Source organism: Diorhabda carinulata, chromosome 7 (genome assembly GCF_026250575.1).
Source record: "Diorhabda carinulata isolate Delta chromosome 7, icDioCari1.1, whole genome shotgun sequence".
Classification (NCBI taxonomy): domain Eukaryota; kingdom Metazoa; phylum Arthropoda; class Insecta; order Coleoptera; family Chrysomelidae; genus Diorhabda; species Diorhabda carinulata.
The window spans coordinates 12928793-12948666 of NC_079466.1; the positions used below are offsets into that span (position 1 = coordinate 12928793).

General features: G+C 30.1%; 5 protein-coding genes across 7 annotated transcripts; 3 read left to right on the forward strand and 2 right to left on the reverse strand.

The window, feature by feature from the left end:
- The first annotated feature begins 856 nt into the window (after positions 1 to 856).
- LOC130896785 (dynactin subunit 5) lies at positions 857 to 19802 on the forward strand. Its single transcript, XM_057805097.1, has 5 exons — positions 857 to 875; positions 18806 to 18892; positions 18946 to 19133; positions 19187 to 19298; positions 19349 to 19802. Exons 2-5 carry the CDS (start codon positions 18845 to 18847, stop codon positions 19547 to 19549), a joined length of 549 nt encoding a protein of 182 aa, XP_057661080.1. The 5' UTR covers positions 857 to 875; positions 18806 to 18844; the 3' UTR covers positions 19550 to 19802.
- Positions 1184 to 7266, reverse strand: LOC130896779 (uncharacterized). Of its 2 annotated transcripts, none has more exons than XM_057805091.1 (8): positions 7070 to 7266; positions 5811 to 5884; positions 5529 to 5726; positions 4581 to 5462; positions 4251 to 4368; positions 3315 to 3694; positions 2969 to 3150; positions 1184 to 1835 (listed from the first exon to the last, which is right to left on the reverse strand). In XM_057805091.1, exons 2-8 carry the CDS (start codon positions 5871 to 5873, stop codon positions 1595 to 1597), a joined length of 2064 nt encoding a protein of 687 aa, XP_057661074.1. In that variant the 5' UTR covers positions 5874 to 5884; positions 7070 to 7266; the 3' UTR covers positions 1184 to 1594. The 2 variants fall into 2 exon arrangements, with proteins under 2 accessions (XP_057661074.1, XP_057661075.1); XM_057805092.1 differs by having other exon boundaries at positions 5807 to 5884; positions 7070 to 7264.
- LOC130896781 (facilitated trehalose transporter Tret1-like) lies at positions 9657 to 12577 on the forward strand. The gene is made up of 2 exons (XM_057805094.1): positions 9657 to 9982; positions 10733 to 12577. The coding sequence occupies exons 1-2, from the start codon at positions 9841 to 9843 to the stop codon at positions 12049 to 12051; spliced, it is 1461 nt and encodes a 486-aa protein (XP_057661077.1). The 5' UTR covers positions 9657 to 9840; the 3' UTR covers positions 12052 to 12577.
- On the reverse strand, positions 14262 to 15600 carry LOC130896786 (uncharacterized). Of its 2 annotated transcripts, XM_057805100.1 has the most exons (4): positions 15354 to 15600; positions 15047 to 15159; positions 14742 to 14896; positions 14262 to 14503 (listed from the first exon to the last, which is right to left on the reverse strand). In XM_057805100.1, the coding sequence occupies exons 2-4, from the start codon at positions 15150 to 15152 to the stop codon at positions 14354 to 14356; spliced, it is 411 nt and encodes a 136-aa protein (XP_057661083.1). In that variant the 5' UTR covers positions 15153 to 15159; positions 15354 to 15600; the 3' UTR covers positions 14262 to 14353. The 2 variants fall into 2 exon arrangements, with proteins under 2 accessions (XP_057661083.1, XP_057661081.1); XM_057805098.1 differs by lacking the exon at positions 15354 to 15600 and having other exon boundaries at positions 15047 to 15239.
- On the forward strand, positions 17265 to 18666 carry LOC130896784 (uncharacterized). Its single transcript, XM_057805096.1, has 3 exons — positions 17265 to 17610; positions 18139 to 18400; positions 18457 to 18666. The coding sequence occupies exons 1-3, from the start codon at positions 17414 to 17416 to the stop codon at positions 18595 to 18597; spliced, it is 600 nt and encodes a 199-aa protein (XP_057661079.1). The 5' UTR covers positions 17265 to 17413; the 3' UTR covers positions 18598 to 18666.
- Positions 19803 to 19874: the final 72 nt, after the last annotated feature.

Consider the following 19874-nt stretch of genomic DNA (forward strand, 5'->3'; position numbering starts at 1 on the left):
TAAAAGTCTAAAAATATGGATAAAAATCACTTGATATGAACAAGAACGAACTTAAATTAACTTAACTTCAAAACCATCCTCTAATATTGAGTACTAGTATTTAAATATGTAATACGTAGTTAAAAAATGTCAAGACTGCTAGGACCCATTCGGAATTATTTAATTCGATGGTTTGATGTAACCCGCGAGCATAAAAATATAGCTGACAAATGAACAGCTTTGGAATCAAATTCACGAACGAACAATTTCTTTAAAAAAGAATCAGTTTTTGTAATAAGTAACGTAACAAATATTTTCAAGTTTATAGACGACAAGAAAATCGAACATAAAGTAATTAAAAGTAGACGAAATACAAATCATCTCTAGTATATGGTTAAATTTGGCAACGAAATAAGTACCGTCCTTGATACGTGACGATTCTGCGCAATAGAGATTACGTGTTGCAACAAGGCAATTTTATACCGTTTTAGGAACTTTTCTATGGTTCAACCGTCTTAGGGATCGTTGGTGAGTCGTTTCCGGGACGGTCTTGATTGCAAGTATTATTAAAAGAATTATGCATAGCCGGAGATTGCGTAAAAATATGATGTGAACCGTTCAGATTAGCAGATTGGAACAAACCTACAAATCATCGAATTCGCCATCTTTAAAGTATTAACGTAAACAAGCAAGTTATTGCTATTATTAAGAAAGTTAATTTAAAAGAGAATAAAATAAAGTAAAATTAGTGATTGTGAATTTTCTTTCATATTTGAATGTAATAAAATGTGAAGTGAAGTTATTTTTGTATAAAATTTGTGTAAAAAGTGTGATTTAATAAAAACTATGAGTGGATCAACTAGTCCATATAACAAGTAGAAATAATGAGTATTCAGGTATGTATTTATATTTATCACAAAAATATGTGAATCGACCGACATACACACACAATAATAGAAACGAAATATTTGTTCAAGAGTTATTTTTACATTTAGATTCATATATGTACGTTGTTAAATAACTGTTGTAAAAAGATTGGAAGTATTCAAAATGGTGGATGTACACCAACGCCAATTATATTTGACTTTTAATTTTATTCAATTAAATATGTTTAACTTGAAGTAGAATTTCTAAAAAAGAAAATCTGAATGAAATAAAGAAGATTTATTTCTTCAACTTTGTACTTCTTAGACCTTTTTATATGTTTTTCTTTGTAAATAGTTTTGATTTCACGTCTCTTTCGATTGAAATTTAGTTTTTTAAAGAGAGTAAAAATATTGATAAAGACCAAAATTCGTCGAAATATTCATAAAAAACTAATTTCCAATGGGAATAAACCAAAAATTGAAACAATTTCGTGAAAAACTAATATTTAATTGAAATACCGCGATGATGTACAAAAAACTAGGCTTTGCTATCTAGAAAAATTAAGAAACTTAAAATTATATGAAGAAATATTCCTACTGTGAAAGGTAGTGATGCCACATTGACGACTTTTTCCCTAAATTTGGGGAACAATATTTGAAAAAAATGATTTTTACGTGAAGAGATGAAAATATCACAAAATAAACGTAATTTTGTTATTTTAAATTGTGGGTTTGATAATTAGAAATAATTAATTAGAATTTTTGTAAATTTCCAACGAATCGACGAATACTTCGTCGTCTTCATCGTCTTGTTCCCTTTTATGAAAAGAGTGTATCGACCTCGGTTCGGCATAAAGATCGTTATCTACCATAAATTCACTTTTCAATGAACTTTTATGATTTTCTCGTTTTATAGCCGAATTAATTTCATTCGTTTCTAAGGAATCTGGAAAAATACTATCTAGTTGTGACGCGATTTCCGGGTTTTTTCTAAAAAAAAGTACCTATAGTGAGCCTAAGAAAGATTTCGTGAAAATTATTCAATTTACAAATCTCTTTTTCAAACAATATTTATATGAACCACAGTTTTTTTATTCAAGTATTGGCCTATAATCATGACGCACATTATTCCCAACTATAAAAAATAATTTAAAAGCGATCTGATGTTAGAACGTGGAAGGGGTTGAATTTAAGGGTAAAAAACGGTGTATCTCGATTTATGATAAAACTACAAGTCCTATGCAAAATGACAAATAGCAAAGTCGTAAGTAATAAAAACATCTACAACTCTTTTTTAACATAACCTCAAATTTAATGTGAAAAGTTGAAATAACCAAAGTTTTGATTTTTTAGTGTTATCTTTCACATTTTTTTTTTCGCGAAATTTGATGAAAATACACCATTTTGTGTATTGAAATATTTATTTTTTCACCTTATTTTTGACGTAATATCGAAAAAGCACCTTTTTAAAAAAAAATCGTGAGTTTTTTGTTCGTGGTAATTTCTACTTTGTAATGATTCAAAAAAATATCATCGCTATGGTGAATTTTTTCAAAAAAGGTAAAAACACGAAAAAAAATTATTTTTAATCTTTATTTTCCATCATTACTTATGGTCAAAATGAGGTGAAAAAAAAAATATTTCGAATCATATGAATTACAATGTGTTTGGGACATGAAAAGAAAAGTTTTCGAATTTTTCACATAAATTTTGAGATTATGTGAAAAAAGTTTGAATACAAAAGTTATAGATCTTTTTATTACTTACAACTTTGCCCTTTGACTTTTTTCCATAAGAAATGGAGATAAACCGTTATCCTTAAAAACTCACCCCTTTCCCTTTCCTGCTCTCAGATCGCCCGTAAATTATTTTTCTTTCCATTTTAACCATATTCTCCCTCTTTTCCAATGCATTTCATCCTACTATTATTTTTTTTGTTTCAAAAATTATTGACCTTAATCTATCCACAATTTATCATAAATTATTTATTCCCGCCAATTTTCAATCGTCAAAGTAGACGCAGTGTTGCCGAACTTTAAAATATTATTAGTATTTATCATGTATAATTTCCTTGTACTTACTTATTTATTAAACAATTATTAATTTATTTAATTTGTACTCACGTTTCTTCGGGAATTACAACACCGGACGGTTTCAGAATGGGTCCAAAGAATCTCGTCGATTCTATAACGTTCGTTGAATCGTCATCGCTTTTTTGAGTTATCGTTAATGATTTATGCGGTCTAGGTATATCGTAATCCGGTTCTGAGAATCTTCTTTGTTTTAACGGTACCAATTTCGATAACTTGAGACAACAAAAAAATACCATGCACAAAATTAACACTGAATACGACATATAGAACACAAAAGAATGACAGGAAGTACAACCATAGATAAATAACGATAAATGGATGGTTAGGCGGTGCAGTACGAGGTTAGGGTAGGTGTGGTGCAGTGTAGAGTACTTACCTCTTCGTCTTTAATGTGGTTACCGTTAAGACTACAAGTAACACCTGGTAACAGCATCGGAGCGTTTGTCACTTTAGCTAATTCCGATAATAATCGACTTAACTCATCTTGATCATTTTCTTTTTTATTAATCTCATATTTTTGATTATTTTTCCTCAAAATTACGTCGTTTTCAAAAAAATCTGGTTCGCTAAATTTCTTTATCAATTTTTTAACTTTGTTTTTCTTAGTTTCCGTTTTTTGATTATCCAACTCGTTCAATATGTCGTCTAAATTTTTTAAATTGTTTATTTGTTTTCGTTTCGGCGGTAAAGCTATAGGTTTATCAGTCGGGACGTCGAGATGTGGAGGGTAAAAATTTTTTTCGTTAATTTTTGGTACTAAAATTGATTTGTATATTGTATCGTTCCAATATTACTGTTTTTTATTCATTTTGAAATGCTGGCAACCAACATAACATCACAGGTTATGAAAAAACAAAAGAGGAAATGACGTTGGTAGTTGTATGACATAGGTCGATGTTGTCACATTTATCATTTTAAAATCACGAAACTTTCCAAGAATTATTTACAATTCAAACTATAATATTTATAAATCCTTATTATTCTGAAAAATTTTGATTTACATTCTCATTTCATAGTAGTAAAATGAATGTAAACATAGAGATCTTAAAACATTATATAACAACAGGAAAATAATTACAACGTGGCAACCATGTAAAATATCTATCTAGGCCAACTTATAAAATCGTTTTGATGACTCACGATTGTCTTCGATTTTAATTTATTTCTTTACAAATACATCTTTGTAGTTGATTTTTATTTTATATTTTAATGAAAATCATTTGATTGAAAATTATTATTCATAATTTGTCTATAAAATTAATGTTGGTTGTCAACATTCGAAAGCACGGGGGCGTGTCTTAAATCGACTCACCTAGCGGGTTTTTTTGATAACTGTCAGCGTTATTTCCATGTGTTTTTTCGATAGATTCGATTAAATTTTCCACAGGATTTTGATTTGTAGTAAAATCGATATCGTTACATTTCTTTTCCTATAAATATATACGATAAATTACTCATAAAACTCAAGTTGATTTGCAGAAATAAATACTGGCAACAATGTGTATGAGTGTCAATGACATTGCATCACAATTTGGATTGTGTTCGTTTCTTCTTCTTTTCCTTCTCTATTGGCCTTTTGTCTAAAGACATACAGCCAATGTACTCGCATAAAAAAAGATGATTAGTAGAAAATGATACTTACCAAAAGTATAGGCAGTTTTTGTTCTAATATATTTTGTAATTCTGACAGCATTTTCACTGTACTATCATCGGTGAAGGAAATTTTCTCGACAACAGATTCACGTACAGTTTCGTATATACATTCTTCATCATCGTCATCTTTGCGTTTATCTTTTTTCTTCCACATCCGATTGATAAAACTAGATCTTTTTTTAACGTTAGTAGAATGTTTGTCGTTATCTTTAATCTTCACTTCTTTTTTCTTCTTCTTTTTTGTTTGTTTCAATTCGCACGGTTCGGCATACACGACACTTTCGTATCGAACATCGTTTTTCGCTTTGTCGTCGAACAAAGGTACGGAGTAGGCGTTTTCTTCTTCTTTCCGATCTTTCGATACGTCATTTTCGTTTACATCTCTGGATATTTCACCGTTTCCTTCTATCGATACGTACGTATCGTTAGCGATGATAATCGATTCATTTTTCGATTCTGTTTTTTCTTGTTTAGCCGTGGTGTAAACATCGTTTTCTATAAAGTAAGTTTTCGGCCGGTTAACATCTGATTTTATGGAATCGAAATCTTTATCGTCATTTCGTGCCGATATCATTTCGTATATATGTTCGCTGTTTCTTCTGTCAATTTCTTCTTTTTCTATGCGGTGGTCTTTTATTAAACTGATCACATCCACTGGTTTGCCGTAACTTTGTGCCCCAAGTTTCTGTAATCTGTGTATGATATCGTCTTGGGGGAATTCAGATTCGAGCGTGGTATCACTGATTTGATTTTTCGGTATGTTTTCAATCGAATATCTAAAATGGCTCATTTTTTGGGTAGGTTTGTTAGGTTGTATCTCTGCCATTAGGGCTTCCATCCATCGATTTTGCTCTTCTAAATTGAAGGCTCTCTATAAAAAATTAAAATCTTTTTTTTTTTCAATTTATTTTTAGCTTAAATTTGACATATTTCTTACTAGTGTTATCGTAACTGTTCTTGTTTGAATTTGGAATACTCCGACTAGAGATGGGCACGGTTTTATTATGGTGGTCGGTCCTAAATTAACGGAACCTTTACAGGGTGAAATACTTTCGTAATCATCTTTAGATCGGTAATAAAGTAAAAGTCCACCTTCGAGGACGAACCAATATTTTTTATAAGAACTTCTCATTATCTGAAATTTGAAAAAAATTCAATAGATAGAATTTAAATTTTTTAAATTCAGTTGGACGTCACTAAAAATGAAAATAATACTTGCGTTTTTGCCTTTCTTTTCGAGATAACCCGAAATCTTCGTTAATTGCTTGCCGTTATTCTCCATAATCGTTATATCTGTAATAATGTCTCATAATTAATATAGCACACCCTGTATAATTTCAGTTTTAATTCATATTTTTTTTTACCAAATCGATTTTTTTATCTATTTCGACAAATAAAATCCAACCCTGTATACTTATCTCAAGTAAAAATATGTGCACCCACTAAGAATACGATCGTGTTAATTGCTTTCATCAATAACATAAAATGAGTAAAAATGTTTTGATGCACACTGTATATCAAATAGAATTATTCAATTATGATAAATAAGATAATACGATAGCGATTTGTTCCGATGCATTTTCAACTACTTATCTAAACGAATACGTAGGTGTTAATCTAACATTCGAAATTGACTTTTAAAAAAAATTTAAAATTAGTTTAAAAAGTAATTACATCATCTATTACAATCAACTAGATAGCCCCCAATACTTCCGAATCCGAAACATTGTATATTTTACTTCTAATTAGACAACCATTAATACAATAATGTATTGATTTTTCTACTTGAAACTAGAGGGCGCAATGAAATAATATTAGGTGAAAATATGTAGGTTTAATTTATAGCACAAACGAAGTGTGAAAAATAATTGACGTATAAAAATTGCATGTTTCTTCATTATAGTTATTGTTAATCTATTGCAAATTAATATGTTTTTGAAAGTGAAAATATACCCTATTAAGAGTAAAAGTATGTTAATACCAATTAATAGTTGGTAGTAATCGTTATACGAGGGTAAAATGAAAAGTCTTTATTTGACATTTAACAGCAATCATATTTCTTAACAAATCTACTGTCTACTACAATTTATGTTCTTAAAAATACGAAATAAAAAATATTTTTCACTTTAAATATGTCTGCTCTTATTTACGACAATAATAAATTAATTAATTGTTGTTATATTAAGTTGATATATATATATATATATATATATATATATATATATATATATATATATATATATATATATATATATATATATATATGATTTGACATTATATTACATAAACAAACAGGATGTTTAAATATTATGAAAATAATATTTTTTAATCGTACCAAGTATCTAAAGAGTGTTGAATTTAAGAGAATCGTTTTTAGAGCCATAGAGTTTATTATGTCTCAATAAAAAGAGACAGAAAGTTGTACGCATGCGCCTCTATAACGTCGTGTTTGTTCGATTCTGTGTTCAATAAACTTACCTGTTTCGGAATAAACAAAAATCCACAATGTCACTTTGAAAAACAAATAAAATTGTATTATTAATAGTTTTCCATCGACTACGACGTATGGCCGAGAGTGTACTGCCAGTTTTTCGAAACCCTCTTTTTTGCTCCGCGATGCGAAACGAGTAAAAGTAAACCACGACGAGGTGGATCGCGAATAGAATTTAATACTCGACTATGGTATAATTTTAGTGGCTGATGCACTGAAATTGTATCCATTACGGAAGTCCACTTCCGTTTTTCGGTGATATACTGGTAGGTTGTGTGTAAAAAATAATGTGATACGATGTTTCCTAAGCGAGGGATCGTTTCAGATGTTTCTAATGTACGTCTCGATTATCTTTATATTTACATTGTTGTCAGATTTTACGATTTTTACGGTAATTCGCGTTATATGAATTCAATACAAATATGTTTAGATATGTCGTATAATATTTCAAATCGCGTTTTTTTACAAAATACAGGGTGCTTTTAAATACATTTGACTATACTTTTGGTAATTTTATATTTTGAGGTATCCTCGTTTTTTTGTTTTTTACTCTTAAAAATCGAAAAATCATATGATTTCGATGAATTTTTTTTAAACCTTCATTTTTACGGCAGATTTACGAAAAAAATTATGGAAATAAAAACTTCTATTGGTTTCAGGGTTTAAATGTTTATGAAAATACAATCATTCACGTATAATTGTTGATAACTTTTTTCCGAATTAACAATTCATCTTTTCTCACACATAATCGTTTTTATTAGGTAATCATAATGAATAAATGAAATAAAAACATTCTTTAAATCACTTATTGTAATCAAGTGTGCAATATTGAAAGTTAAATTTGAAAAATTGAAAATTTTCACCATTAAAAAAATTGTATCTCGCTAAATTTGACTGTTAGAATGAATAAATAAACATTTTTTAATATTTTTTTCCAAAATGTTCGTTTTTTTGTGTATATTAACAAAAAAAATACACGAACTGCGTTGGATGCTTTGTAAAAAAATTTATGATCGATTATATGCAAAGAAGATTAAATTTAAAGTCATAAAACTATATGAAATCTCCGGTTCAGATATTTCCCAATTTTTTTTTTCAAAAATCCGCCGTAAAAACGAAGATTTAAAAAAAATTCATCGAAATCGGACGATTTTTCGATTTTCTAGAGCCAAAAAACTAGAGGACCGCGAAATATAAAATTCAGTCAGGATTCATTTGTCAAAAATTTCCACAGCTCACTATGAAAAATACGAATAATTCTTAACGGCCCCTCAACTAGACAATTTGTAATGTAGTGGTTATTAATTAGTTCACTGTTTTGTACCAGATGGTATTTTTTTCACAAAATTTATCGAAGATAATACGAAAAAGTCACAAATCACTAAACGTATATACAATTGTTTAGAAAATGATCCCTGACCTTCGCTAACAATGGCGGTGTGTGACGTCAACACCAAATCGAATGAAATATACATTAAGCACTTAACTAATCATATATTGAAACGTGGCAACGCTGTTGGTAGTATGTGACGCAGTTGTGCCGCCCAGACATCGTGTATGCGGGAGGGGAGACATTATTTCATATCAATAATAAAATAGAGACGTTTTTCGATACGGATCTATAGTTTTAATAAATTAAACACGTGTTAATTTACTTTTAACTTTTAATTTTAACCTCATTTTTAATGTTTTTTTATGTTTTAATCGCTTTCTGCTATATTAAAATTTTTCTAATACGCAGGAGGCATTCTTATAAATAGATCATTGACTCTTGGAAATACTTTCTGGGTAGGTGAGTGATAAAAATGTATATATGACACAGAGGTTAAGATAAAAATAATTTCGTCGCGTTTATAAAGCTCTAATACACGTAATATATACATAAATTATTTTTAAAAATAACAAACAATGTAATTAAATTTAATAAGCTAGCGTTTACTCTATCCACTACGTATTTACGACAAACATTTGTAAAAATATTTTCATTTTTTAATATAATTTTAATGCGATACATTCTTTTCCTCTAATCACACGAAGCTGTCAATTCTTCTTGAAAATACACTTACCTAACAATCAATTTACGTTTGTGAATATTCACGAGGTAATAGAATTATTTCAATTGTCATAGAACTCGATGGTTTAATATAGTTCTATGTTCGAAGACTAGTAAAAAAGAAAAATATTGTTATTATCTTTGTTATGCTACACAGCCAATTATTAACGTATTATAAATCAGTTTAACTAAATACAAATATAGAAAAAAATAACATTTTAATTCGTTTATAATTTAAATAGGATATATCGTATTCCAGGCAATAAAAATTATCTCTAAAATGTTTAAATAAATAATAAAAATTATTATGTTGAGTGAATATACAGAGTGAGATTATTTTTACAAAAATTCTATACTGGAGATGTTTTTAGAAAAATGAAAATTGATTATTTCCCACATATGTTAAAATTTTCCATAAGAAGATTACAGTTTTTGCTAAATTACAGTAGAAATCAAAAATTAACATCGCAAAGTTCATTTTCGTTGTTGCCAAAAGTCTGGAAATTTCTGACAATTAACGACAAATCTCATACAAAACTAAAAGGTATTAAAAAATAAATTGTTACGAGTCACCTGGTATAGAGTGTTTTTTCACGTTAAATTTTTGTAAGCAAATAGTTTAATTTATCATTTATTTAATCAAACGGTGGGAAACGGTTTTAAAAGTTAAATCCTCGTTCATATAAAATTATTTACGATTTAAAAATGAAAGAAGATCGTTCTGAATTGACCGAACTAGTTTACGAATCTCTCAGTGTAGATAAAAACGATCAAAAACTACTCAGAGACGATGAAATTACCAAGAAAACGAATAATAATTGGTTTTTATACATTTCGGCTATTGTAGGTAAGAAAAAATTCACCAAAGACAAAATTTAAATTATTTATGTTTCTACGTGACTTATTATAGCAATAAATATCTTCAGAATGATTTAACAGCTTCTAGAATCCATGAAAGTATTATCGGTTGCATATCTAACTAACATTTAGCGTATCACTCGTCGCCTGTCATAAACATTTATACGTATATTAATAAATTGGATTGAAATTGTTCAAAATTCCATTTCCACGCCATGGACATCACGGAGGATCCGTAGTGCCCCGAAACCCCACAACTTGCCTAATGGCATCAAAGGGTTCGAGTCTAAGCGCCCGATTGGCTTCTCAAAGGACATCGGTAACTTCTAGTGGGTCTATCTGGACGCCCATGGGCACAACTCTCTGAGTGCCTACAACTATCAACTATGAAGGTATATCGAGATTAGAATGAGTGTGTCAGACGAAAGTTATTTCGGTATTTTCTGGAACCACTAACCCCAGGTTCTGTGGAAAACGATTTGCGCGATATAACTTCGTAGTTGTGGAGGACCAGCGAACCTTTAGGCACATGGGCCCGATCGGGCGTTTTGGTTTAGACTTTTTGATGTGGTTGGGCACGTTGTGGTGCTTACAGATAACGCGGTCTGCAGTTTCGTCCTCGTCCACGCACCAACGGCACTCCGGATCGTCCGTGATGCCCTTGGTATGTAGATGGCGTCTCCATCGATCTCACTATGCGACTAGCCAAGTTACCTGCAATCATTTCTTGTATTTTCAGCTAATCTCAGCGTGTTCGTTGTATCGAGTGGATTCAGTTGGACGTCTCCGGCGTTACAAATGTTAACGTCTAACGATACGTCCGTAAATCCGTTAGGAAGACCAGTAACTCCCGGAGAAGAATCTTGGATAGCGTCTTTATACAGTCTAGGAGCTGCTATAGGACCTTTGATCGGCGGGAAACTAGCCGATAGTTTAGGAAGAAAAACGACACTAACAATAATGGCTGTTCCTAAATTGATTTGTTTGTCGGTTATTTGTTTTGCTGGCGACGTTAAGATTTATTACGTTTGTAGATTTATAATGGGTCTAGTATTGGGTACAGTTTTTGCTGTAATACCTTTATATTTAAACGAAATTTCCGACGTTCACAATCGAGGTACCGTACTAGCTATGATGGGATTTTTTTTGAACGGCGGGTCTTTGTACTGTCTTCTACTCGGCCCTTTCGTTTCCGTTAAAATATTAACTTTTCTATGCGCCGTACCTTTGTTAATATTCGTAGTTTTGTTTAGTTTATTCATGGTGGAAACCCCGTCGTTTTTGATTACCAAAGGAAATAATAAAGGAGCCGTCGAAGCTTTGCAGAAATTACGAAACACCCTCGATGTTCGACGGGAGTTTGAATTCATTTATAAATCGTTGGAGGAACAAAAAATTCATAATTTGAGGTTAATAGATCTCGTTAAGGACGTTTATTTGAGAAGGGTTTTATTTGTGAACGTAGGTTTGGTATTCGCCCTTCAATTTTCGGGTATCAACCCTATTTTAGCTTTCTTAGAAACTATTTTCAGAGAGAGCGGTTCGAAAATGTCGCCTTATATATCTACGAATTTGGCAGGCGGTATACAAGTTTTTAGTACGATTATCACGATTAAAATAACAGAAAAACTACAACGGAGAAAACAACTTTTATTATCGATTTTTTCCGTTTTTTTATGTCATATTATCAACACTTTTTATTTCTATTTTAAAGATCCTGATCGCGATGCATTATTTTGGTTGCCGTTGGTTTGTTTGATGCTTTTTATGTTTACTTCCAACTTGGGTCTTTCCACTTTACCTTTTACTATAATGAGCGAAACTTTTCCTCACAACATCAAAGCCGCTGGTGCTTCTCTAACGATTTGTAGTTGTTTCGGATTCTCTTTTATCGCTACTTTGATTTTCAGAATTCTTTTAGACGAATACCATTTAGGAGCTTGTTTTTTATTATTATCTGTAAGTATGTTAATCATGGTGGTGTTTTGTTATATTTTACTACCAGAAACTAAAGGTAAAAGCGTTAATGAAATCAAAGAATCCGTCTTAACAAAATGAAGTACACGTCACTCAATAAATCGTAAAACTAATTAACATATCATCGATTTTATTCACCTTCAAGAGCAATACAATCATTCTCGATGCCTTAAAATAGGCTTCATCTTAAGCAATTGCTTCTTCTTTTAAGCTGAGGACCAGATCCGGACTATACGGTGGATGAGGAAGCGATTCGAAGTGTAATTCGTTCGATTCAGTGAATCAGTGCATCGTCTTGATGGAACACTGGTTATTTCTTCGATTTTCCTCGATTTTTGCATTTTGCCATAACCTTACAGTATTTTTTTCATCAATTAACACAAACAATTGTTTTGAAAAAAAAAACGACTTAAATGGCTTTCACTTTTCACTCACTAATCGAAACGTCATGAAATTTGACACCTAGAAGTTGGTACTTGGTAAACGTCATATGGATTTGACAATGACAGCGTCATCTGTGTGTCATTCACACGACTTATTGAGTGCTGTTATGTTTATGTATTTGATTACGTTATTGTTCATTTTACAATAAATTTTGTTATTATTATATTTTATTTATTTCAATCCTCATCTAATTATCCGAATATTCGGTTCTGGAAATAAACTTTTGACGTTAACTATACAGTTAACTATAACTTCACAAACCATACAAAACCACGGCGGTCATTTTTATATAGGCATCAGTTGATTTTTACAATTGTAGACTCTGTAGATTTGACAACGTTGTATTCCGAAATTAGCGAAACTATTTACTGTGATAGATCCAAACTAAACGTTTTGGTGATTTATATCAAATTAGACGTTTAATTACACTTGTTATGTATAGAATTTTTCGTTTAGAAAGATCTATTCAGAAAGAAAATAATAAAGATAGAGTAGTTATGCCAGCTTGTTCTAGTGAATCCAAAAGGCTGACAGAGAGAGAAAGAACAACGATATACGCCTCTTGTAACGCCCACTTCTGAAATCAGAACGCCACCAGACGGTGTTGGCTGGCCTTCCTCATAATCGAGGCCGTGCACTCCCGTTGACAGTGAACGGTGACGGATGACACAGACGAAAGATTACGCGCCGATTATTTTTTCATTGCTGTTGTAACATTAATTTTAAATTTCGTATATTAAAGTTAATATGTATTTAATTTTGGGTAAAATGCAGTATCATCAATATTATCACCCCCGTAGAACCCGCAATTCTCACTATATCTCTCTATGCTTTTCGGATTGAATCGAAATTTCTTGGTCACCATTAGTATCCATTTTCATTCATTGTTATTTTAGAGTTTAGACGATACAAGAAAACGGAATAATGTTAAGAAATGTTTTCGCATATAAATGACTCGTTTTGTTAATTTAATTTTATATCATACTCATTAAAAAAGATCTATTCATAGAGAAAATTATAAATATAGAGAGTGCAGATATGACAGCTTGTTCTATGGAATCCAAACGGTTAGAAGAGAGAGAAAGAACAACGATATACGCCTCTTGTAACGCCCACTTCTGAAATCAAAACGCTATCAGCCGGTGTTGGCTGGCCTTCCTTATAATCGAGGCCGTGCACTCCCGTTGACAGTGAACGGTGACGGATGACACAGACGAAAGATTACGCGCTAATTACTTTTTATTTACTGTTGTAACATTAATTTTAACTTTCGTATATTAAAATAGTCAACTATAATTACATTTTCAACTTATATATGTTCGTAGTGCGAAATTATAGAAATAGGAATTTGCCACCAACTTGTTACTTTGACTTGTAGCTTCTATTTTTGTTATCAGGTTATGTATTATTTCTTTATAAACAACATTGACGAGATGATTATATTTATAACTAAAAGAGCACATATTACTGTGAATTAATAAGTAGGAGCAGGTAAATCTTGTGTTGAAAATCCTAAAACAATGATACGAGAAAAAGTTTTGTGTGAGTGTTTTTGCGTAAAGTGAATTTTAGTGAAAAATTTGTGCCACAAATTAACAAGTATCTAATGAAAAGTATTGAGTTTAATATAATTTTGTTATTATATTCTTTTTAGTTATATTTATAATCTATAATTATAGTAGTAAAAGCATCAACATCGAGCTTAGGTAAGTTTTAGAATTACCAAAATAAAAATTGCACAAAATATACGTTTTTTTCGAGAATAAGAACACAAAATCTAGCAACTATTAAAAAAAAACCAAATTCAGTTGTTAGTAAAGATTAGGTAGGATAAATAGTAAGTAACATTATGTTAATCAATTTTATTGGTACATGCTTATAAATTATTCAAATTTTACGAAAAAAATGTATTTGAAACATAAATATCGTGAAATGCCTATTAGGGATGATCCCAACCAAGTTTAGGATCAGAAGCAACTGCCATATAAATCATAGCTCCTTCTCCTGGTAAAGGTTTGGCAGCAATGTACGTTCTATTATCACTAGACCATTTGCTTGTAAATTCATTTTCAATTTTTTGCTCACTAGTCTAAGCATAAAAGAAACATACAGTATAAACATTTTTTCCTCTAATACAAACTTTCTACAGCTTAAAAAAACATTAAACAGAAAATATAGTGTAAATAACATGTCAGTTACGTATTTAATGAAATCGTATATACAGAATGTCCAAAATATGCAATTTAAATAATTTTCCATACAAAATATGTGAGAATTTTCCTTTTTATTAGTAATTTCATATGTATTTCGATATTGAACGTACTTACCGGATCAAAAGCGGGATTTTCAGCCTCTTTTTGTGCCGCCTTATGGATAATCCTTAGCATGTATTTGAAAAACGCATTTCGGTTTTTTTTAACAATCGGATCATCAGATTTTAGGTTACATAATTTTTGAATCCACTTTTTGCAAATTTCTTTATCTAAAAATCCCTTGTCTTAAAGCGCGGAATCATAAATCAAATTTTTTTATGTTCAAAATAATAAATTTTTGTTATTCACACTAATAAAATAGATCTAATACTGAATTATTTAAAGAAAAAATTTGTTTTTAATTTCAAATTTCAATGTACCTCTTTTCAAGCCCATTAATTGAACTAATGGCTTCGCGATTTGTAAATTATTAAAAAATTCTTCATCGTAAATATCAGTTTGTGTCTTATTAGGTAATTCCGACATCGTTTGACTGGAATTTAGAACAATATTTGTCAAAATCAATGACATAAATAACAGTAATAAAAACAAAGGTTTATTTTCCTTCATCTAATATTAAAAAAAAAAGAATATATATTAAGTGAATCAGTATCCATTTATGTATCTAGCAAGCGAAAAATTGAGATTTCAAAATAAACTTTGAGTGTATAATAGAAAGAATCTTACCATAGATTAATAATATTAACAATAAAAACTATTGAATACAATCAAAAGTACAACTATGTCTGTATTTAAATTAATATAATAATTATTATAAACTAGGTTATAAAAATAAAAGATCTTAAACAGCAACGGTCATAATTTGATAAAGATACTAGCGATGTTGCCGGATCGGCTAAAATGAAGTTGTATTTCGTACGTGTTCATAATTATCAAAAAACTTAAGTTTATTTATCCAAAACAAATAATTTCTTTTACTTATTGTTTTGAAACTGATTTTATATCGAAAGAGACCTAAAATCAAAAGATTTTTCAAGAGAACTGAAAATTTAAGGGAAACAATTTTTATTGATTTAAATTGAAATAATTCGATTCCACTTTTACACTTTGGATACCATTTATGTTATAACAATCAATATTTTCAAGAATTATTCATTTTCTTAAAATTATGGTCCATTTTAGGAATATTAACTTGAGTATGGCAACGCGTATTCATATTTTGTGACCCTGTTTTGTTAGAAATATAAGGTTTATTATTGTAAAGTCTGACAGCTCTTTGATTACACAACAACACAGAAACAGGTGGACCAACTAAATAAACAATGACTAAATTTATACTTAGATTGATAATATTGGATTTTACACGATTAGCAAAATGAAAAATTTCTTATTCATATTATTTATAGACGATTATATAGTTGTTTAAATGATTTCAGGTAATTATTAAGCAGCTATTAATCGACAAACACGAAAAATTTTAATACCAAAAATATTAACAAAAATAATAAATCTATTAAAATTGAATTGTTTTATTTTATCCAGATATGACTTATCAAGATTTGTATATGGTAACAGAATGTTTGACCTTGAGCATAAGAGATGTCACCATAAATGTTCTTTTATATTCTAGCCCCTCCTCCCTCTAGTTCCACGCATATTCCGCGAAATTGAGTTGTTTATAGCGTATTAGACACAGGGGTGGCTTTTAGACGCGTTTCACACGCGAACTTTATGATATTAACGATGTTATCATGACAGTAATTTATTTTTCGTGCATTCACTTTCTTATAATCGTTATTTATGTTTTTGGTGACAAAAACTCGTAGCTGGTCACGATTTTATTGATTAATTTCTCCGTATCATGCTGGTAATTTAAGAATTCAAACATATTTTTTAATTTCCAAAAAAAAAAAATTAAATTAGCATTCAAGTGTTTAGGTTTTCGAAAAATTAGGTTAGTAGTAAAGATTTTAGAAAACTGAATACGATAAATAAAATTAGGGGAGATTAAAAAGAAAAATCAAAATCAAAAAGGCTTTATTTTTGAGTAGAGGTGTTTCTTTAGCCAAGGTTATGACTTTTATGCAATATTTAAATAAGGAAATTTTTTATAAGAATGAGGTTAAGAGTTTTAATAAAGAATATATTAAATGAGCATGCGCTGGGTGTATACGAAGTTAAACGAGGGTAGAGATCTGATTGGTTGGCATGAAAACATGACTAAGAAGTTGAATCGGTCGCTAGGATGACGTGAGGTATTAAAATGGAGGGTTGAATCTACTAGATTCACATAACAGGTAAGATTCTAATCCTAACACCAATTTAGATAACAAAAGAATATTCAGTAATAAGAGCCCACAAATTTAGTCGGATTTTTGAATAAAAAAAATCAAAGTGTTGATAATAACTTGCAAATAATGACAAAATTTAAAAATATGTCTTTATTATAAATGTGGGAAATATTGTATAAATTTATAAAATAAAAACAATTTCCACTGTTAGAAATTTGAAACAAACGTAACTAAAGTTCGTGTAATTAAATTAAAAACAAAAATATCGTAGAGACTACAAAATTTACCTGAGTACTGTCCTGTTCGCGTCGTTTATCTACGTATACATTTGACAAAACTAATGACATACCCTTTATTCGTTTAATGTCACGATTCACGACAAACATGTAACTAATGACATTATTTTATGTCCCTTTCTATAAATTTCTGAAACCGCTAAATCTCATACGTACAAAGATAAAGGGTTAGAACAATTTTGAAAACTCGATTGTTGTAATGGCTACTGTTAAACGAGTAAGAAATAGAAAATGCGTGCCGATTCTAAATACAGAAGGGACATTTATTAAACCGATAATAAATCCTAAATATGATAGTAAAGAAATTTATTGCCAAAATTTACCGACGTTTCAAAGAATGCATTCGCATCACACACTATCTAGTGCCAGACGATTTGTTGGATATAAACCGTTCAGGTAAATAAAATTATTTTAGAATTTACACATTTTAAATAACGAATTTTATTACAAAACTTATTTCACGTTACTACTGTTTACAATCGATAGTACTAAATATTATATACGGTTTTGTTGGGGTCGTATTAAATGAAAAAAACATAGACAAACAAGTATTTGAACGATAGTGATCATCGATCTTCAACGTAAAACTTCTATCAAATACCCAATAGTTTTTAAGCTAGGATTGTTTTAAATTTATATTGGCAGTTCTGTGGATTCGTAAGTAGTAATGGTGTAAGCTATACGTTTGACATATAACCTAATAAATATTATCAGTTTTATTATTGTTATTTTAAATTAATAAAAAAAATTTTCGTTAGTACTAATTTGTAAATAAACTTTTCTTGTTTCTCACAACGTGCTTATAGTTTTTATGCAACATATTTCCTTATACAAACAACGTTCAAAAATCATAATTTCTTTAAACAATTTTTGGTAATAAAACACCAAATTTACCTATAAATATGGGTACTCATTAATTTTTAGTCATCTTATTCCCAAAGACGAACTGGATTTTGTTTTAAACGCTTCTTTTAATCAAACTTCGGAGGTATTTCCCAGTACGGTAGATATTTATTCCCAGCCTGAAACTAGAGGCATTGAAACCGGCAGACAATTACGTAATACGAGAGATTTAACACCTGTTAGAGAAGTGCAAGCATCTGTCGAAGATACCGCCGAAGATATAAAAAAAGAACCCGATAAAAGAAAAGGAAAACACGTAAAAATACCGCATAGATATAATTTTGTAAGGGCATTTATCAAATCTAAATTGAGAGTTGAATTGAATGATTTGTTTTACAGAGTCATAAAGTTTTAATCGGGGGTGTAACGGATAAAAAACACCCCAGTAACATAAAACTGATGAATTCTTCTCATCACAGTCCTCAAACGAACGCAGGTTATTCTAGACAAGATTCTGACGGCAACGTTTATCAATATTAATAAAACTAAATCATATTTTTGTATATAATAATTTGGTTTTGATGAATCTGTAATATATTTATTTAAGTATTCTGTTCTAATTTTTCGAAAACTCTGTAATATATGATTAAAAATTCGAAATGGTTAGAAGAAGATTCAATATTTCGTAAGGTAGAGGCCATAGTTTGAAAAAAAGTAGATTTGACATAAATCAATGTCTAACTTCTAGGTTATATTTACAACATTACAAGATAAGATATAATTTATAATGGAACTTCGTGATATAAATTATGATAAGGGTGAATACGTCGAAACTGTAAGATTTAATAAATTTTAATGTAGTAGTGATATTGAGTTTAGTTATTGTAGGCGTCAGGAAACAAGGTGTGTCGTCAAACTGTACTTTGTGGATCTCAAAATATAGTTTTACAAGGAAAAGTGATAGTGCAATCCGATGCTATTATTAGGGGTGATTTAGCAAATGTCAAAACGGGAAGATATTGCATTATCAGTAAAGAAGCTGTACTGAGACCACCCTACAAAAAATTTAGCAAAGGGTAACTTATCGACTATATTAAAAGGTTAGGTTAACTTTCTTATTACTTTTTAGTGTTGCTTTCTTTCCTTTATCTGTTGGGGATCATGTATATGTGGGAGAGAAATCTCTCATAAACGCGGCTGTCGTTGGAAATTATGTTTATATTGGAAAAAACTGTGTAATTGTGAGTTTTTTAATGAATTCATCAATTGTGTATTGATATAGTACTTTCAGGGACGTAGATGCACTCTTAAAGATTGTTGTGTGATCGAGGATAATACGATATTGGCACCAGAAACTGTGGTACCACCTTTTACAAGGTATGCCGGTTCGCCTGGTGCTTATGTTGGGGATTTGCCGGAATGCCAAGCGGATCTGATGGTCGATTTTACACGGAGTTATTATCAACATTTCCAACCAACTAAATTAATTTGAATAATAATATTTCTTTTTAATATATTATTTGTATAAATTAATTTCATTTTTCTCTCCATTATAACACATTCAAGTCACATAAATCGAACATGATAAACTTTATTCTACTTAGCAAATTATCTTTGGGAAATCGTTTGTTTTGAAAATTTTGGTATTTTTTTGGGTTAAAAAGATAAAAAATTCAACATTTCAAAAAGTATTCATGTTCAATGGGAAAGACAAACAACTTTATTACAATAAATGATGGGCTTTATATGGGTTATTCTTCTTCATTCCCTTCCTTAACATGGCCTTGTATTTATACGATTAAGCAGTATATGATAAT